The 17,916-nt window shown below is 42.7% G+C and overlaps 1 protein-coding gene across 1 annotated transcript; it reads left to right on the forward strand.

Annotated features, from left to right (window-relative positions):
* The first annotated feature begins 4,831 nt into the window (after positions 1 to 4,831).
* On the forward strand, positions 4,832 to 9,799 carry LOC132381560 (gastrula zinc finger protein XlCGF7.1-like). Its single transcript, XM_059951061.1, has 2 exons — positions 4,832 to 5,003; positions 9,294 to 9,799. The coding sequence occupies exons 1-2, from the start codon at positions 4,832 to 4,834 to the stop codon at positions 9,797 to 9,799; spliced, it is 678 nt and encodes a 225-aa protein (XP_059807044.1).
* The last annotated feature ends 8,117 nt before the right edge of the window (positions 9,800 to 17,916 follow it).

Genomic DNA, 17,916 nt, shown 5'->3' on the forward strand with positions numbered 1-17,916 from the left:
AGTTGGAAATACAATCTGAGCTGTTTTTTCTCTAAATGATTTAGTAGGTCGATCTTGCCTTTTACTAAGGCCGAAGTAGGGGATCTTGGGCTACAAAAGGTTGGTGACTACTAATCTACTTGGATGACATCTGAGTTTTCTTGAAGTCCATGAGGAGCAAGTCACTCATGTCAGAGGTATCTTAAAGAGGCTTCTAGATCATGGACTCGATGTCAAACCGGAGAAACCTGAATTTCACATTACCACAGTTTTGTTTTTGCGTTTTATCATTTCTGATGGCAATCTCCACATGGACACTACTAAGACACAGGCCACAAACATCCAGTGTGAAATAAGTCCAATGATTCCTGGGATTTGCCAACATTTATAGAAAGTGCATCAGGAACTTCAGCTCAGCAGTGACGTTGATAACAGTACTGAAAGATCCATGGCCCTTTTGTTTGAACTTACAAAGCAGAAGCTGCTTTTGCATAACCCAAAGTGCAGTTTATGTCAGCTCCCATTTTCGTCTCGCTTAACCCAGACCTTCCCTTCATTGTAGAAGTGGACATATTGAAATTCAAAGTGTGGCAGCTTTATCTCAATGGACATCTTGAGACAAAAAACTGCACCCATGTGTGTTCTTCTCCAGGTGTGTATCCCCAGCATATGTGAACTATGACATTGGAAATAGAGAGCTGCTTGTGGTCAAAATTGGAGGAATAGTGTCACTGGCTTGAGGGGGCAAAGAACCATTTTATTATTCGTACAGACCACAAAAACCTGGTTTATATTCAGGAGGCCAAAAGACAGAACTCCAGGCAGGGCAGGTGGTCTCTTTTGTTTAACTAGTTCAACTTTGTTCAGACCTATTGACCAAGGTCAAAGAATTAAAAATTGGATGCCTTGCTAGTTCGATGAACTAAGAATAGATGAGCAGGCTACCACTATTTTGCCCCAAGCTAAGACAATAGCATCAATTCATTAGGGCACTGACACACTTGTTCACAAGGCTCAGGTGCAAGGGAAGATGCATAAGTATCTGCTCGTTCCTAGTTCTGTTAGGTTTTAGCATTTCAACGGAGATATGCATCTAGAATGACTGCTTACCCAGGGGTCACCAGAACCCTCAAGTTCATTAGAAGGAGATTAGGAGATACAGAGAGCCTGGAATGGCTAAGGAAGTCTGACACTATTTGCCTGGAACAAGGAGCCCCTCACCCAACTTCAGGGGCTTCTCCACCCTCTTGGATTTGAACCCAAGGGACGGTGCTGGGTTCCTGAAAGGGACATCTTGGATCCAGCTCTCATCCATGACTAACATCACTTCTCTGAGCAGCCAGGCCTGTCAAGGGTCAGCTTTAGGGGAGATCCTGTTACAATGCACATAGCACGTGAAGAACAAACATATATACTTTGACTATCCAGACATCGAAAGTTTGGAGAGGAGTGGACTTTAATCAGGTCCACTGTCCAACTATAAAAGGCAGCAGCAGGATGCAGCAGTGCAATAGAGCTTTGAATAGTGACCATTTGGCATTTAAGATTGATTAGTAAGAGCAAGTTAAAGGAAGGTAGGGCAAGCACAGCAGCCATCGTCTGAGTGGGCATAGTCACAGTGGTGATCTTGAGGCTTCAGCCCTTTGAAGCTTTAGCAAAGAGAGGCTTCACTTAGAGAAAGCAAAGCTCAAGTTGCTTTTTTTTTCCTTCTTTCTATCTGCTCAGCTAGGACACGAGGATACTGAAATGGTTCTCCTGCGGGATGTGGGAAGGCCGGGTGACTTTCAGGGTCCCTGACGACTACAACTGCAAGAAGAGCATCCAGCTGCAGCTTCTCACAAACTGTGTTAAGGAGTTGGAGCTAGAGCTGAATGAACTCCGGATCATTTGGGAGACTAAAGGGGTAATAGATAGAACATCTGGAGAGGTAGCTACACCCAGGACACAGGAAACTGGGTGACAGTCAGGAAGGAAAAAGGGGTTAAGGAACCAGTGCAGAGTACCCTTGTGGCCATCCCCCTTAACAACAGGTACAGTATATCACTTTGGATGCCGTTGGGGAGGTGACCTAACAGAGGAGAATCATAGTGGTGGGGTCACTGGCACTGAGTCTGCCTTTGTGGCTCAGAAGAGAGGGGAGGAGAAGAGGCACACTTTGGTGATAGGGTATTCGTTAGCCAGGGGAGTGAACAGAAGGATCTGTGGGTGAGAACGAGATTCCTGGATGGTATGTTGCCTCTCGGGTGTCAGGGTTTGGGGTATCTCAGTTCGCGTCCTCAGCATTCTTAAGTGGCAGGGTGAACAGCCAGAAGCGGTGGTCCATGTAGGTACCAATGGCATGGGTAGGACGAGTGATGAGGTTCTGCGGAGGGAGTTCAGGGAGCTAGGCGCTAAGTTAGTGTAGGAGGGAGGGCATAAAGTTTTTATATCATTGGAAAGATGGGACTTGTACAGAAGGGTCGGTTTGCACCTGAACTAGAGGGGGACTAATATTCTAAAGGGAAGATTAGTTCATGCTGCATAGTGGCGTTTAAGCTAGAGCTGTAGGGGGATGGGAACCAGAGTGCCAGAACAATTAGTGGAGAGGTTGTGGAGGCAGATGATGATAAAGATCTCAGACAAAGTTAGGAATCAAAAGGTTGAGCATCAGTGCAAGAAGTATTGTAGGAAAGGTGGATAATAGTGCTGAAGATGAGGTACCTGGTTTACAAACAGAGGCAATGTGAGGTGCGGAGAGGCTGTTGATTGGGCAAAATTGCAGTCAACAGGATGAGTTGCAACGTAAAAGGCGGACAGAATCAAAAAGGGTGAACAGAGGACTGAAGCTGTTGTATCTGACTGTGCACAGCACAGTTGCAGATTAGTAGATATGATGTTGTCGGCATCACTGAATCATGGCTGAAAGATTATAGCTGGGAGCTTAATGCCCAAGGATGTACATTGTATGAAAGGTTGGGCAGGAAGGCAGAGGAGGCAGTGTTGCTCTATTGGTAAAAAATGAAATCGAATTAGAGGTGACATGAAGTCAGAAGGTGGATAGACACCTTCTGACTAGGTAGTCAGACTGATAGATGGACAGAAATCATTGAGGATAGAACTGAAGAACTGCAAGTGTAAAAAGACCCTGATGGAAGTTGTATACAGACCCCCAAACAGTGGTAAGGATGGGACCTACAAATTACAATGGGAGATAAAAAAATGCGCGCTAAAAGGGGAATGTTACAATAGTCATGGGGTCTTCAATATGCAGATAGATTGGGAATATTAGGTTGGGGTGGATAACAGGAAGAGTGCTAGAGTGCCTAGGTGATGGCTTTTTTAGAGTAACTCGTCATTGGGCCCACTAGAGGATCAGGTATTCTGGATTGGGTGTTGTACAATGAACCAGAATGGATTAGAGAGCTTGAGGTGAAAGAATCCTTAGGTGAAAGTGATCATAACATGATAAAATTTCCCCTGAAATTTGAGAAGGAGAAGCTTAAGTCAGATGCATCAGTATTACAGTGGAGTAACGGGTATTACAATGGCATGAGAGAAGTGTTGGCCAGAATTCATTGGAAAAGACCACTGGCAAAGATGACAGCAGAGAAGCAATGGCTGTGATTTCTGGAAGCAATTTGGGAGGCATAAGATATATACACCCCAAAAAGGAAGAAGTATTCTAAAGGAAAGATGACATAACCATGGCTATGAAGAGAAGTCAAAGCCAACATAGAAGCCAAAGTGAGGGCATATAATACACCAAAAACTAGTGGGAATTTAGAGGATTGGGAAGATTTCTAAAACCACCAGGAAGGCACGTAAAAAGTCATTGAGAAGGTTATGATGGAACACGAAAGTATGCTGGCCAATAATATTAAACAGGATATCAAAAATTTCTTCAGTTACATATTAAGTGTAAAAGAGAGGCAAGAGTGAATATCGGACTGTTGTAAAATGATGCTGGAGAGGACAATGAAATGCCAGATGAACTGAATAAGTATTTTGCACCATTATACACTGTGGAAAATGCTAGCAGTGTGATGGAAGTTGCAGACGTCAGGGGGCATAAAGTGTGTGAAGTTACCATAACAAGAGAGAAAGTTCTTGGGAAACTGAAAGGTCTGAAGCTAGGTAAGTCACCTGGACCAGATGGTGCACTCCCCAGCATTCTGAAGGAGCTGGTTGAAGAGATGGTGGAGGCATTGAAATGATCTTTTTAGAATCACGAGTTGCTGGAGTGGTTTTGGAAGACTGGAAAATTGCAAATGTCACTCCAGTCTTCAAAAAGGGAGGGAGGCAAAAGGAAGGAAATTATTAGACAGTTAGTCTGACCTCAGTGTTTGGGAAGATGTTGGATCAATAATTAAGGAAGGGTACTTGGATGCACGTGATAAAATAGGCCATAGTCAGCATGGTTTCCTAAAGGGAAAATTTTGCCTGATAAATCTGTTTGAATTATTTGAAGAAATAAAAAGCAGGATAGATAAAGGAGAATGGGTTGATCTTGTGTTCTTTGAGTTTTAGAAAGCCTTTGACAAAGTGCCGCACATGAGGCTGCTTTACAAGCTATGAGCCCATAGTTTTACAGAACAGATTCTAGCATGGATAATGCAGTGGCTGACGGGCAGGAGGCAAGGAGTGAGAATACAGGATCTTTTCTGGCTGGGTGCTGGTGACGGGTGGTGTTCACAGGCATCTGTGTTGGGACCAAATCTTTTAATGTTATTTGTCAATGAATTGGATGATGGAATTGATGACTTTGTTAAAAAGTTTGTAAACAGTATGAAGGTAGGTGGAGGGGCAGGTAAGGCTACAGAAAGACTTAGACATATTAGGAGAATGGGCAAAGAACGTTAGAAGAGCCTTCCTGATGATAAATCCAAGGAAGGCGACGGGCCCAGATGGTGTCCTGGGATGGGTTCTCCGGGCCTGTGCAAGCAAGCTAACTGGAGTGTTAGCTGACATCTTCAACTGCTCCCTGCTTCAGTCCCTGCTCCCCTCGTGTTTTAGGAAGGCAACTATAATCCCAGTGCTGAAGAAGAGTAAGGTGGCATGTCTGAATGACTATTGACCTGTGGCTCTGACATCAATTGCTATGAAGTGCTTCGAGCGATTGGTTATGGCACACATCAACCATAGCCTACTGGTTAACCTCGACACTTCACAATTTGCCTATTGGAGTAACAGGTCAATGGCAGATGCCATCTCTCTGGCACTACATTCCTCCTTGGACCATCTGGAGAACAAAGACATATATGTAAGGCTCCTTTTCATTGACTACAGCTCTGCCTTTAATACATCATTCCAAATAAACTGATTCCTAAGCTCTGGAACCTGGGTCTTGGCACTCAGATCTGCAGCTGGATCTTCAACTTCCTCACAGACAGGACCCAGGCTGTAAAAATAGGGGACAAGCTCTCCTCTACAATCACTCTGAGCACCGGTGCCCCACAAGGCTGTGTACTCAACCCCTGCTGTACTCACTGTACACCCATGATTGTGTCACCAAGTTTCCATCAAACTCAATATATAAGTTTGCTGATGACACCACAATTGTAGGCTGCACCTTGGGTAATGAGGAAATTAAGAACCTGGTGGCATGGTGTGAAGACAATAACCTATCCCTCAACGTCAGCAAGATGAAGGAATTGGTTGTTGACTTCAGAAGGAGTAGCGGACCGCACAACCCCATCTACATCTGTGGTGCGCAGGTGGAACAGGTCAAAAGTTTTAAGTTCCTCGGGGTGAATATCACAAGTGACCTGACTTGGTCTAATCAAGCAGAGTTCACTGCCAAGAAGGCCCACCAGTGCCTTTATTTCCTAAGAAAGCTGAAGAAATTTGGCCTGTCCCCTAAAACCCTCACTAATTTTTATAGATGCACCACAGAAAGCATTCTTCTAGGGTGCATCACAACCTGGTATGGAAGTTGTCCTGTCCAAGACCGGAAGGAGCTGCAGAAGGAACCTAGCCCAGCACATCACACAAACCAATCTTCCATCCTTGGACTCACTTTACACCACACACTGTCGGAGCAGTGCTGCCAAGATAATCAAGGACACGACCCACCCAGCCAACAAACCTTTTGTCCCACTTCCCTCTAAGAGAAGGCTCAGGAGCATGAAGATTCGTAGGCCAGATTTGGGAACAGCTTCTTTCCAACTGTGATAAGATTGCTGAATGGATCCTGACCCAGATATGGGCCGTACCTTCCAAATATCTGGACCTGACTTGCACTACCTTACTTTCCCTTTTCTATTTTTTTAATTTATGATTTATAATTAAAATTTTTATTATAGAGTCGGCCCTCCTTATCCGCGAATTCAACCAACCACGAATCACGAAAACCCAGAAGTGCTCTTCCAGCACTTGTTGTTAGAGCATGTACAGACTTTTTTTCTTGTGTTACGTACCCCGTAACTGGGTCACTTACCAGCAAAAATACAGAGGTCCGTTGAAGTCTGATGGTACTATTTTTAACAGTATTTATTGATAAAAATACACAAAAATAATATCAATACAAACATACAGATAATATACGTCGTCAATGGTAAATCTAAAAGCACGGGTATAATAATAATCAATAAGAAATAGCTCTACCGTTGTCTAGGGGATAATATATTGTCCGATGGAAATATAAAAGTCACTCAAGTTCATTCAAGCTGCAGCTTTTTGGTTGGAGAGAAAGACGGAGCTTTAACTTGCCCATTCCTTTTATGATGTCAATCCTTCGAGAGTCATTGGGGACTGATTTCCCCTTTGTGGTTAGCTAAAACCGTGCTTCCGTGGTAAAGGCCCCACCAATTCCGAGGCAAATGGAAAAGGACGCACGTGGGCTTTTCCACCGGCTTTCGCTATTACGCTGTTACAGGAGTTCTAGCGTTTCTTCTGGTGCGTCTGAAGGGGCTGTACCCCAGACCCTATTTTATCCCCACTCACGGGGTCTCAGATGTCAATCAGGTTGGGATGATGCAATCCCTCCACCAACCCCTCCCCCCCTTGGTTCATTGCCTGGGGGCTTCGATACATCGTAGAGGATTCAATACACAATTCCGTCTCCAAGAGACAATAGCCGTTATCAATGGTTCCGCCTTTTGGAGGCCAGAACCATTCCAAACTCTTTGTGGATTTTGCATGTCAGTAGCCTGGGGTACATCCCATCCAGTCCCGTTGACTTATCCAACTTGATGCTTTTCAAAATCTCTTTCCTATTCCTTAATATCTACATGCTCAAGCTTTTCAGTCTGCTGCAAGTCATCCCTACAATTGCCAAATTCCTTTTCCGTAGTGAATACTGAAGCAAAGTACCTCTGACATCTCCTCTGGTTCCATACACACTTTTCCACTGTCACTCTTGATTGGTCCTATTCTCTCACATCTTATCCTCTTGCTCTTCACATACTTGTAAAATGCCTTGGGGTTTTCCTTAAACCTGTCCGCCAAGGCCTTCTCATAACCCCTTCTGGCTCTCCTAATTTCATTCTTAGCCCCAGAAGAGGTCTCAATGATCCAGAAAACTGAATCCTTGCCCCCTGCTCCAATCCCTCAGCCACGCACTTAACCTGCACCTCAATCTATTCCTATACTCACTGTCACGTGGCAGAGGCAGTAATCCCGAGGTTACTACCTTTGAGGTCCTGCTTCTCAATTTCCTCCCTAACTCCCTGTAGCCAGTTTTCAGGAATGTCTTCAGTTTTCAGAAAAACTCCCTTTTTCTAGGAATGTCATTGGTACCAATACGTTCCATGACCTCTGGCAATGATGACAATGGGGTTTTAGAACAGAGGTGAAGAGGAGTTGTTTCAGAATCAGAATAAGGCATTGTTTCATCGGCATATGTCATTAAATTCGTTAACTTTGCAGCAGCAGTACAATGAAATACATGATAAATAAATATAGAGAAAAAACTGAATTACAGTCAGTATATATATGTATGTCTATTAAATAGTTACGTTAAAAATAAGTAGTGGAAAGAAAAGTAAGAAAAGAAATAGTGAGGTTGTGTTCATTGATCAATGTCCATTTAGAAATTGGATTGCAGAGGGGAAGCTGTTCCTGAATCGCTGAGTGTGTGCCTCCTTCCCGACTAACAATGAGAAGAGGGCATGTCCTGGGTGGTGGTTGTCTTTAATGATGGATGCCCCCTTCCTAAGCCACCGCTTCTTTAATATGTCTTGGATACTACAGAGGTTACTACCCTTGATGGAGATGACTGATTTTACAAGGTTCTGCAACTTATTTCAATCTTGTGCAGTAGCCCCCCTCCCACCCCCATACCAGAATGCTCTCCACAGTACATTTGTAGAAGTTTTCGGGTATTTTAATTGTAAAACCAAATCTCCTGAAACTCTGAATCAGATATAGCTGCTGTCTTGCCTTCTTTATAGTTGCATCTATACGTTGTGTCCAGGTGAGGTCCTCAGAAATGTCGACACCCAGGAACTTGAAATTGCTCACCCTCTCCATTTCAGAACCCTCTATGAAGATTGGATTGTGTTCCCTTGTCTTATACTTTCTGAAGTCCACAGTCAGCTCTTTGGTCTTACTGATGCTTAGTGACTTTTAGTCAGAGGGGTGGTGAACCGTGGAATTCATTGCCTGAGACAGTTGTAGAGGCCAAGTCACTGGGTTTATCTAAAGCAGAGATTGATAGGTTCTTGATTAGTAAAGGTGTCAAATATTATGGGGAGAAGGCAGGAGAAAGAGATTGAGAGGGATGATAAAATTGAATGGCTGATCACAGATCAGATTCGATGGGCCAAATGGTCCAATTCTACTCTTATCTCTTACGGTTTTATGGTTGATTGATGAGAAGTCTTCTGCCTGCATTAGTGACTTTTTAAAGCTCTTTTTACAGGGCTCTGGACATGAGGATTTTCTGATAGAACTCAGCAGGATATCACATCAAGTTCTGACATTTGCTCTGTTCATCAGACTTCTGAATGTGGGTGAAAAAATATTTGTTTGATCTGCATGTAGATGAAGATTTCAATCTCTGTGTGTGGAAAACCACCAAGAAGTAAGAGTATCAACAACTTTGGAAAAGACTGATAGTTACATAGCCTGCCAAAACTTAGTACTGTTAACAACATGGAGATACCATTCACATGTTCTGTGTGAGGAAGAAGCTTCAAGTTTGGAGGAAAACAGTGACACCTCAAACACGGAGAAACCATGGAAATGTGGGGACTGTGGGAAGGGATTTAATTACCCATCCCAGTTAGAAACACATCGGCGCAGCCACACGGGGGAAAGGCCTTTTATATGCTCCTTGTGTGGCAAGGGGTTTACTAAATCATCTGGCCTTGTGACACATCGACGTATTCACACAGGAGAGAGGCCATTTACCTGTTCCCTGTGTGGGAAGAAGTTCACAGAGGCGTCCAAGCTCCACGCACACCAGCGAGTTCACACAGAGGAGAGACCATTCCAGTGTGCTGAGTGCGATAAGAAGTACAAAAGTAAAAACGACCTCCTCACACATCAACGCACTCACACTGGTGAGAGGCCCTTCCCCTGCTCTGTATGTGGGAAGAGATTTTCTTGGTCATCTAACTTGCTGCGACATCAACTTGTTCATGCTGATGACAGACCTTTTAAATGCTCTGTCTGCGAGAAGGGCTTTAAAACTGCAAAGGATTGTCTGACACACCAACTTGTTCACACTGACAAGAGACCATTTAAGTGCACTCTGTGTGAGAAGAGCTTTAAAAGCACACAGGATCTGTTGACACACCAACGCACTCACACTGGAGAGAAGCCATTCACCTGCTCTGTGTGTGGCAAGAGATTTACCCGGTCATCTGACCAGCTTAAACATGAACGAGTTCACTTGTGACTTGTAACAGGGCTCTGCTGTTGATCACATTGTGGACTGAACCATATTCATTCCTACATAAATATTTATGCCTGTATGTTTTAAACTTTAGCTGTATTATTGGTGCAATTATTAACATCATGGGTAAGCAATCTAGTGATGTGCCTGTCAATGTAGCTGTAGGGATGAATGATGCCTGAATTTCTATACTACCTATCTGCGAACATAGTTTGAATCAACAAGATTTCAGTTCACACAGAGCAGGACTGAAAGGGACAAAAAGCAGTCAATATAGGAGCCAAAGAACCTGTAGAAAAGGTGTTGGTGCAAACTTCTGGTAATAATCACAAAAAATATTTCCAGCTTTGTCAGGAACCAGCAGCCCCTTAAAAATAGTTCAAGGTGACTAAAAGGGAGTTGTAGCCACTCAGACAAATTCCCACACTTTGGTAGAGTGGTGAGATGATTTTATCTTAGCCTTTGCCCTGCAAACAGTGTTTAGTAGGGGATAACAGATGCCACAGGGTCATGGAGTGTGACAACACTAAAAAGGAATTCTGCTCAGAATAATCAAGTGTAATCTACTTCTCTGCTCTTTCTCAGAAAGAGAACGTAATGCCTTGCCATGCTGCACCATGGTGATCTGAGCTTGGTCTCCAGTCTATTTTCCTGCTTCTCTCCCATTACCTTGGCATTTCCCACACTGCAAGAATCCATATCAGCCCTCATTCAGCTCACTAAGGTGGAAAAATAGAACGATTCACAGTTGTCTGAGGAAGGAAGTTCCTTCTCATCTCAGTTGTAAGACTGACACCAATTCTACAGATATGCCACTCCTGCTTGACATCATTCAGGCACATCATTCTCACATTTACCAGGTCCAGCCCCATCATAATCATTTGTCTCATGTAGATAACTTCATTGTTCTAAACAGCAGAGAGTAAATGTCCAGTCTTTTCTCATAAAATAATGCTTTCAGCGAGGAATAAATCAATACGCAGCTCTGATGCAAATATATCTTTCCTTAAGTAAGGAGTCTAAACTTGTACACAGTACTCCAGATGTATTTTTATTTAAGTACAGAGCAGACCAGAACAAGACTTGTATTTTTTATACTCCTTCATTCTTGAAATCAATGCCTATTTTCACTTAGTAATTGCATACTTAACCTGTCTGGAAACTTTGAGTGCTTTTTACAAGGACATCCAGGTTCTTATGAATGCCAACACTTAATATTTTTATACCATTTAAAATTCCACTTACCTTTTTCTCCTGCTGCTGTGAATCATCTTACTTCTCCAATTGTCCACACTCACAATTCCTTGCTTAAAGCCATTGACTTATATTGTTAATAGCTGAAGACCCAGCAGTACTCTTTAAAATACCCACTGCTTGTGAACCTGAAATTGATCCAACTATCTTTGTTATTATTTTCTGTCAGTTTACCAATCTTCTGCCCCCTTAGTACTATTAGCCCTTAACATCTAAATACAGAACACTACAGCACTGTATTGGATCTTTGCCTATAATACCCACATTTTAACTTACTCTAAAATCAATCTAATTCTTCCCTCCTACATTGCCCTCCGTTCTTCTATCATCCATGTACCTAAGTAAGAGTTTCTTAAAAGCTGCTGATGTATCTGTCTCTACACCGCACCCCCCCCCCCTCCACCGGCAGGGTGTTCCACACACCCACCACTCTCTGTGTAAAAAATCTACCTCTGATATCCCCTTCTAATTATGGCCCCTAGTCTTACCAGTTCTGACCTGGGAAAAAGTCTCTGGCTATCCACTCAATCTATGGCTCTTATAATCTTATACACTTCTGTAAAGTGGTCTCTCATCTTCCTTTGCCCCAAAGAGAAAAGACCTAGCTTACTCAACCTATCCTCATCAGACTGCTCTCTAATCAAGGCAGCATACTGTTAATTCGCCTCTTCTCTGAAGCTTCTGCTTCTTCTCAATAATGAGACAACTATCATAGAGCTGCAACATTACCTTGTGCCAACTAATGAAGGTCAACACACCATGCTCCTTTTTACCAACCCTATCAATTTGTGCAGCAGCTTTGAGGGATCTATGAATGTGGACCCCATGGTCCCTCTGTTCCTCCACACTGCTGATTGCTACCATTAACCCTGTCTTCTGCCTTCAAATTCAAACTTCCATGTGAATCTGGTGTGCTGTTGAATGTTAACACAAGTGACAATCTGTATCCTTCTTGGTACATTTTAGAACTTTAATAAATTAAAAAAACTGCTCATAAAACTACTTTGATGCTGCCTAGTCACACAAAAAAAAAACTTCTTGGTACCCTATGGTGACTTGTATTCTCTTCTTGCCTATCGAGTTGTCCTCATTCCAGTTTCCACCTCACATTTGTTATTCTCAAACTGACTGTGAAATTCTATTATGTAATATAAAAAAGGATCCCTAGATATGGGTGACTAATTAATTGTGGCATATATGACCACAAGCAGATGAAAGGTTAACTAGATTATGCCAGTTGTTAGGTTAATTGCTCATTGTAAATTGTCCATGATTAGTCTAAGGTTAAATCCTAGGTAACGTTGGGGGATGGCATGGCTTGTTGGGCAGGAAGGACCTGTTACGTACTGTATCTCTAAATAAAATAAGGAATTTCTCTCACTCACCCCCCATTTAGGTTTACAATATGTCCAAACTGCTAAGATCTTTCCACGTTTCAGAGAAATGGATTTTTATGCTCTGTATTATTTTCCCTTATTTGACTTTAATTACTTCTGCACAATTGCAGTTGTGCACTTAGTCCATTCCAATCACGTTCATATCTTGAATAATATCTGTACTTCACTTAATAATTCCTATTGAATTTCATTACTTTCTCTTCAGATTAATGCTCCCATACTATTATTTTAAATCTACAAATCTCAATCTACAGCTCCACATAAGATTCCATTCACAACTTTAATCCACTTCTGATTATGATCACATTCAAGTTATCCAACGTTTCTCAATTCACTTTTCTCAATGCATTGTGAGATTCAAACTTAGTGCATTGCACTAACATGAATGACTCATTGGCTTTGGACTACAGTTCCTTTTTATCCATTATCAAATTCAGTGTTTTTGGGTGTTGTTGGGGGACTGTGAGTTTAGGAAGAATGGGCTTGCTTTTCTGCTGTTGTTTAGTTGCTTATTGTGTTCTGTGTTGTTCTGCCAGGCATTATGGGAATACTATGTTGGCACCGGAATCTGGCAGCACTTGTGGATTGCCTCCAGCTCATCATTAGGTGTGTTGTCTGTTAACGCAAACGATGCATCTCAGTGTATGTTTGATGTACACGTGATAAACAACTTTGAATCTTGAATCTTTGGGGAACATAGTTTTCAATATTCAAAAGGCTCAGAAAGTAAAGCAGAGATTATTACCTTTATGGTCCTGCTTGTTAAATCGCATTTGCTTATTATATTCCATCACCAGAAACATATTCTTCACCCTATATTTCATATTCATATGACATTCTTCCCTACCTACTCTGATCCTCTCAAGCCCTTAGGTGTCTTTAACTCAGCATGATACTGGCAATAAATCTTTCAGAACTCATGACCATAATGTGTACCTGTCCCAATTCATTTTTACTTCCACTCAATTGAACAGTCCCCTTTACCCTGATTTGGTTTGATTATCCCCTTGCAGCACTTGCCTACAAACTAATAGATCATTACATGTATTAGAAAAATGCGATGGCTAAGGCTTTTCTAACACTACCTTTGGCTTATCATACCTGCCTGATGCAGTCATGTTCTTCTTTTCCCAATAATGACTACATTGGATTCTGAAGATGATGTTAGAAAAACCTCCATCATTGCACTTTTCCACCAAATACGTTGCTTCGCATTACTGTGGATAAAGAGGCCAACTTAGGCATTTGAAAAAGTGCCACATCAAAATTATTGTGGAAAATGAAAGCTCATGGTGTAGGAAATACCTTATTAGAGTGCATAGGACATTGACAACACAATACAGTGGCCTGTAGAGTTGTTATCTCATAATGCCCAAGACACAAATTCAATCCAGACTTCAGGTGCTGTGTGTGTGTGTTCTTGTTCTCCCTGTATTGGAGGTTTTGTCCTACATCCTGTAGATGCGCAGATTCATAACCACTGTAAATTTCCCCTACTGTGTTGGTGAGTAGTAGAACCTGGGGGTAGTTGAGTTCCATGTCAGATTAATGTAAATAGATGACTGATGATCAGTGTGGAGTCGGCGAGCTATATCTTCCCATGACTCCATAACAGGAAATACTGTAAGTATAAATGGCTCTCTTGCTGAAAGTCAAGAGTTAGTGAGTGGTGGTGGTGGTGTGCTACAGAGATTGGTTCTCCATCCTCAATTTTTTATCATTCATAGAAGGCACCAAACTTGTGGGTGTTAGATTTGCTCATTGAGCAAAGAGAGGTCAGAAAGAGGTCAGATAAATTAAGTGAGCTGGCAAAGATTTGGCCAATGGAGCATAATGTGGGGAAAATATAAAAAAGGAAAATGAAAATTAAAAAAAAAGGCTAGGTAACGGTTGTGATTGCTGAGCTGTGAGATGTTGAAGAATCTAAAGTCAATAATTAGGAAGGCTAACATAAGGCTCTCATTTATTACTGAGAAAAATGAATGCAAAATCGGAAAGGTTTCGTTTTAGTTCTAGAGGATACTGCTGAAACCATATGATGAGTACTCTGTCTATTAAAGGAGAGACGTAAATCAATTGTAAATAGTTCAGCTAAAGTTCTGAGGAATATTAACAGTGAGTATGGAAAGGAAATAATAGAATCTGGAACAGAGTCACTTTAAAAATAAGGGGTCACCCATTTAAGACAAGTATTTTTTTTCTCTGAGGGTAACGACTCTGGAATATATCACTAAAAGATTTTGAAAGCTGTATTGGATAGTTTTAAGGGAGAGTTAGGTAAATATCAGAAAGGGTAAGATGAGGGAACACACACCAATCCTCATAGAGGGATGAGAAGTGGAAAGAGTGAGCAACTTCGAGTTCCTGGGTGTCAATATCTCTGAGGATCTATCCTAGAGCATCTATAAAGAAGGCACAACTTCAGCTATATTTCATTATGAGTTTGGTATGCCACCAAAGACACTCACAAATTTCTACAGATGTACTCTGGAGAGCATTCTAACTGGCTCCATCACTGTCTGATATTGTGGGGTGGGGGGGTGGCGTTCTACTATACAGGATTGAAATAAGCTGCAGAGGGATGTATATTTATGGGCACTAGCCTCCATAGTATCTAGAACATCTTCAAAGAGCAATGCCTCAAAGAGGTAGTCCCCATCCGAGGGTCATGCCTTGTTCTCATTGCTAACCATCAGGGAGAAGGCACAGAATCCTGAAGGCACACACTCAAGAGAGTTTCTGATTCCTGAATGGACATTGACCCCCATGAACACTATCTCACTGCTTTTTAAATTCTGCTTTTGCACTATTTATTTAATTTATCTATTTAATAAATTTACTTATGGTAATTCAATGTTTTTCATTATTATGTATTGCATTGTACTGCTGCCAGTGAAATTAAACCTGATTCTGAAAAGGCTGAAGGTGTTTGAGGGGTACGTAAAGAATACAGATACCTTGGCCCATGATGTGCCAAATATTTAACCTGTTGTATGATGAATACAACCTTTCCTTCCCACAGATCTTAAATTTACCTAATTTGTAAGCTTTTGCTGAACCTAAGAATATGACAACTTGCTGGAACAGAGTAAGCAGATAGCTCTGTCGTGCCTGATGTACCAGAATGGCCAAGGCTCAGAACGTCCCAGTGCAGTGACTGTGGGATGAATTACCTCAAGACGTGATGCTTACTGTCCATGTGGTTGCTCCAGATCTCACTGGCTTCCACAGATTTCACACGCTGTAGTAATTTCACCTGAGTAGCTGACTCTCTCAGTTGATTTCCAACATGTTTTCATTTTAAGCGTTACTTAATGATATATTTATACTTTTTGTAAATAATTTCAATCTTGTCTTAGATGCTTCCATCCATTTATATTATCCCACCTCTCTCACACCTACGGACAAATGGACCAGCTTTTCCTGGTTCCTGTCACAGATTCATACCTGTACACTATTTCGTAATTACTTACACCGTTACTATCTGTACATTAATAATTTTACATGTTTCTGATGTGCATATCTGTGTATTCACTGGTATTTCTCGGCTGCTCTTTCATTTGGCACTGTAGTGTAGTGGTCAGCATAACACTATCATACCATCAGCAACCTGGGTTCAATTCTGCTGCTGTCTATGGAGTTTGTATATTTTCCCGGTGACCCTTTGGGTACCCAGTTTCCTTCCACATTCAATGATGTTTGAGTTAATAGGTTAATTGGAGTTTGGCTGGAATGCAGAAGAACTGTTGGCCATTACCATGATAGCTTCTCAGTGCTTGAAAGATGAGCAGTCCACTGAGAGGATGCCCACTGACCCAAGAGCCTCATCACTCTGGCTCCCTATTTTGATAAATGTCTTATGGAACAACCCTCCAAGACCCAGGCAGTTAGGGAGAGATTCGTTAAACCCTCGAGAGCGTGAGCATTGGTGGAGGTACAACCTACTGTCGAGCAGCTGACCACTAACTCATTAGAAGCCTACGGCAGCTGGGAAAACCCTCCCGATAGGGAGGAAGGGCTTTCTATCTGGGAAGCTATCTCTGGCCCTCATTCCAGCACTATAGCCTGTCTCTCTCTATCTCTGAACTCCTTCACACTCCACCGACTTTGTGCACAGGAGTCTCTGGTGGATTCCAGCATAGCAGGCAGCTTTCAGGCTCGGACCCTGCATGTGCAGCTTGGACTACCTACCGAACTTATCCCTCATCCCTTCAACATGTGTGATCTGTGAAGCAGCAGTGCCTTAGCTTCCCTTTCACTGAAGGTGATGGCAAAATCATGATGTTCCTGTGGGAATTTGGTGCGGTTGAGGGTTTTCTCCAACTCCAACTTTACTGAAATCAATGGCTAAGAACTGCTACCCTCTCCCCTTGATGGAAAGTACATTGGTTGATGGGAAACACAGGGCCCTTCCTGATCTGGACTGACTAACCAGAAACCCATTTCCATACAACAGACCCGCCAACTCAACTGACATCAAGGCAACACCCTGATACAACAGTTCGTCACAGCTGAAATGGAGCCAGACCCTCAGCCCATCACTCAATTCTCTTGGATTCTTGCTCTGCTCATCCAGGAAATTGAGAACCAGATCAGCCAGAGCCTGCTCCAGCCAACACATCTGACAGCCACACAGTGGCCATGCCATCTGATACACTCAGTGTGTCCACTCCTCACCCCTCTCTAGCCATCCAGGAACACAAGGTACTTAGGATTTTCTGCAAGACTGGTTCTGCTGTCCCACCATTTATCGCTGCCTGCCCTCAGTGTGCCTGGTCCAACTCTCCAACCTGCAGCCCTCTGGGTACCATGAGTGTCCTTTAATGTATGTGGCCTCACATCACCATGGAATCCATCACCAGTTGCCACCTGCTGATGGGGCCACAGTGATCATGACAGCAGCAGACCAGTTCTTCAAGGCAGCCCACTTCATTGCCCTCCCCAAGCTTCCATCATCTGCCGAGACAGTGGAGCTGGTTATCCAATATGTAATTCATCTCCCCAGCTTCCTTCAGGACATTGTGTTGAATCAGGGTGCACAGTTTGTCTGGAGAGCCTTCTGCTCCCTCCTGGTCTCAGTGTATTTGTCCTTCGGCTATCATCCACAGACTAACAGTCAATCAGAATAAGACAACCGGCAAAAGGAGAAATTTCTGTGATGCTTTGCTGCCTCGAACCCTTCTTGCCTCAAGTCCCTTATCTATAGATTGCTCAACCTTCCTAAGCCTGGACCTCCAGAACCTAGAATAGTGGAAGATGGTTTAGTGTACACAGTTCGCTGGTTAATGAATTCATGTTGCCGTAGATGGAGTGCCTGGGAAGGGTGGGAAGGATGTCTAGTGTACACAGTTCGCTGGTTAGTGAATTCACGTTGCTGTAGATCGAGTGCCTGGGAAGGTTGGGAAGGATGTCTAGTGTACACAGTTCGCTGGTTAGTGAATTCACGTTGCTGTAGATCGAGCGCCTGGG

This window comes from Hypanus sabinus, chromosome 26, assembly GCF_030144855.1.
Source record: "Hypanus sabinus isolate sHypSab1 chromosome 26, sHypSab1.hap1, whole genome shotgun sequence".
NCBI lineage: Eukaryota > Metazoa > Chordata > Chondrichthyes > Myliobatiformes > Dasyatidae > Hypanus > Hypanus sabinus.

Coding starts and splice junctions, on each gene's coding strand:
- LOC132381560 (XM_059951061.1), top strand. CDS start 4,832: ATGATAAATCCAAGGAAGGCGACGGGCCCAGATGGTGTCCTGGGATGG. Junction 5,004..9,293: donor AATCCCAGTGCTGAAGAAGA/GTAAGGTGGCAT, acceptor GTATTCACACAG/GAGAGAGGCCATTTACCTGT.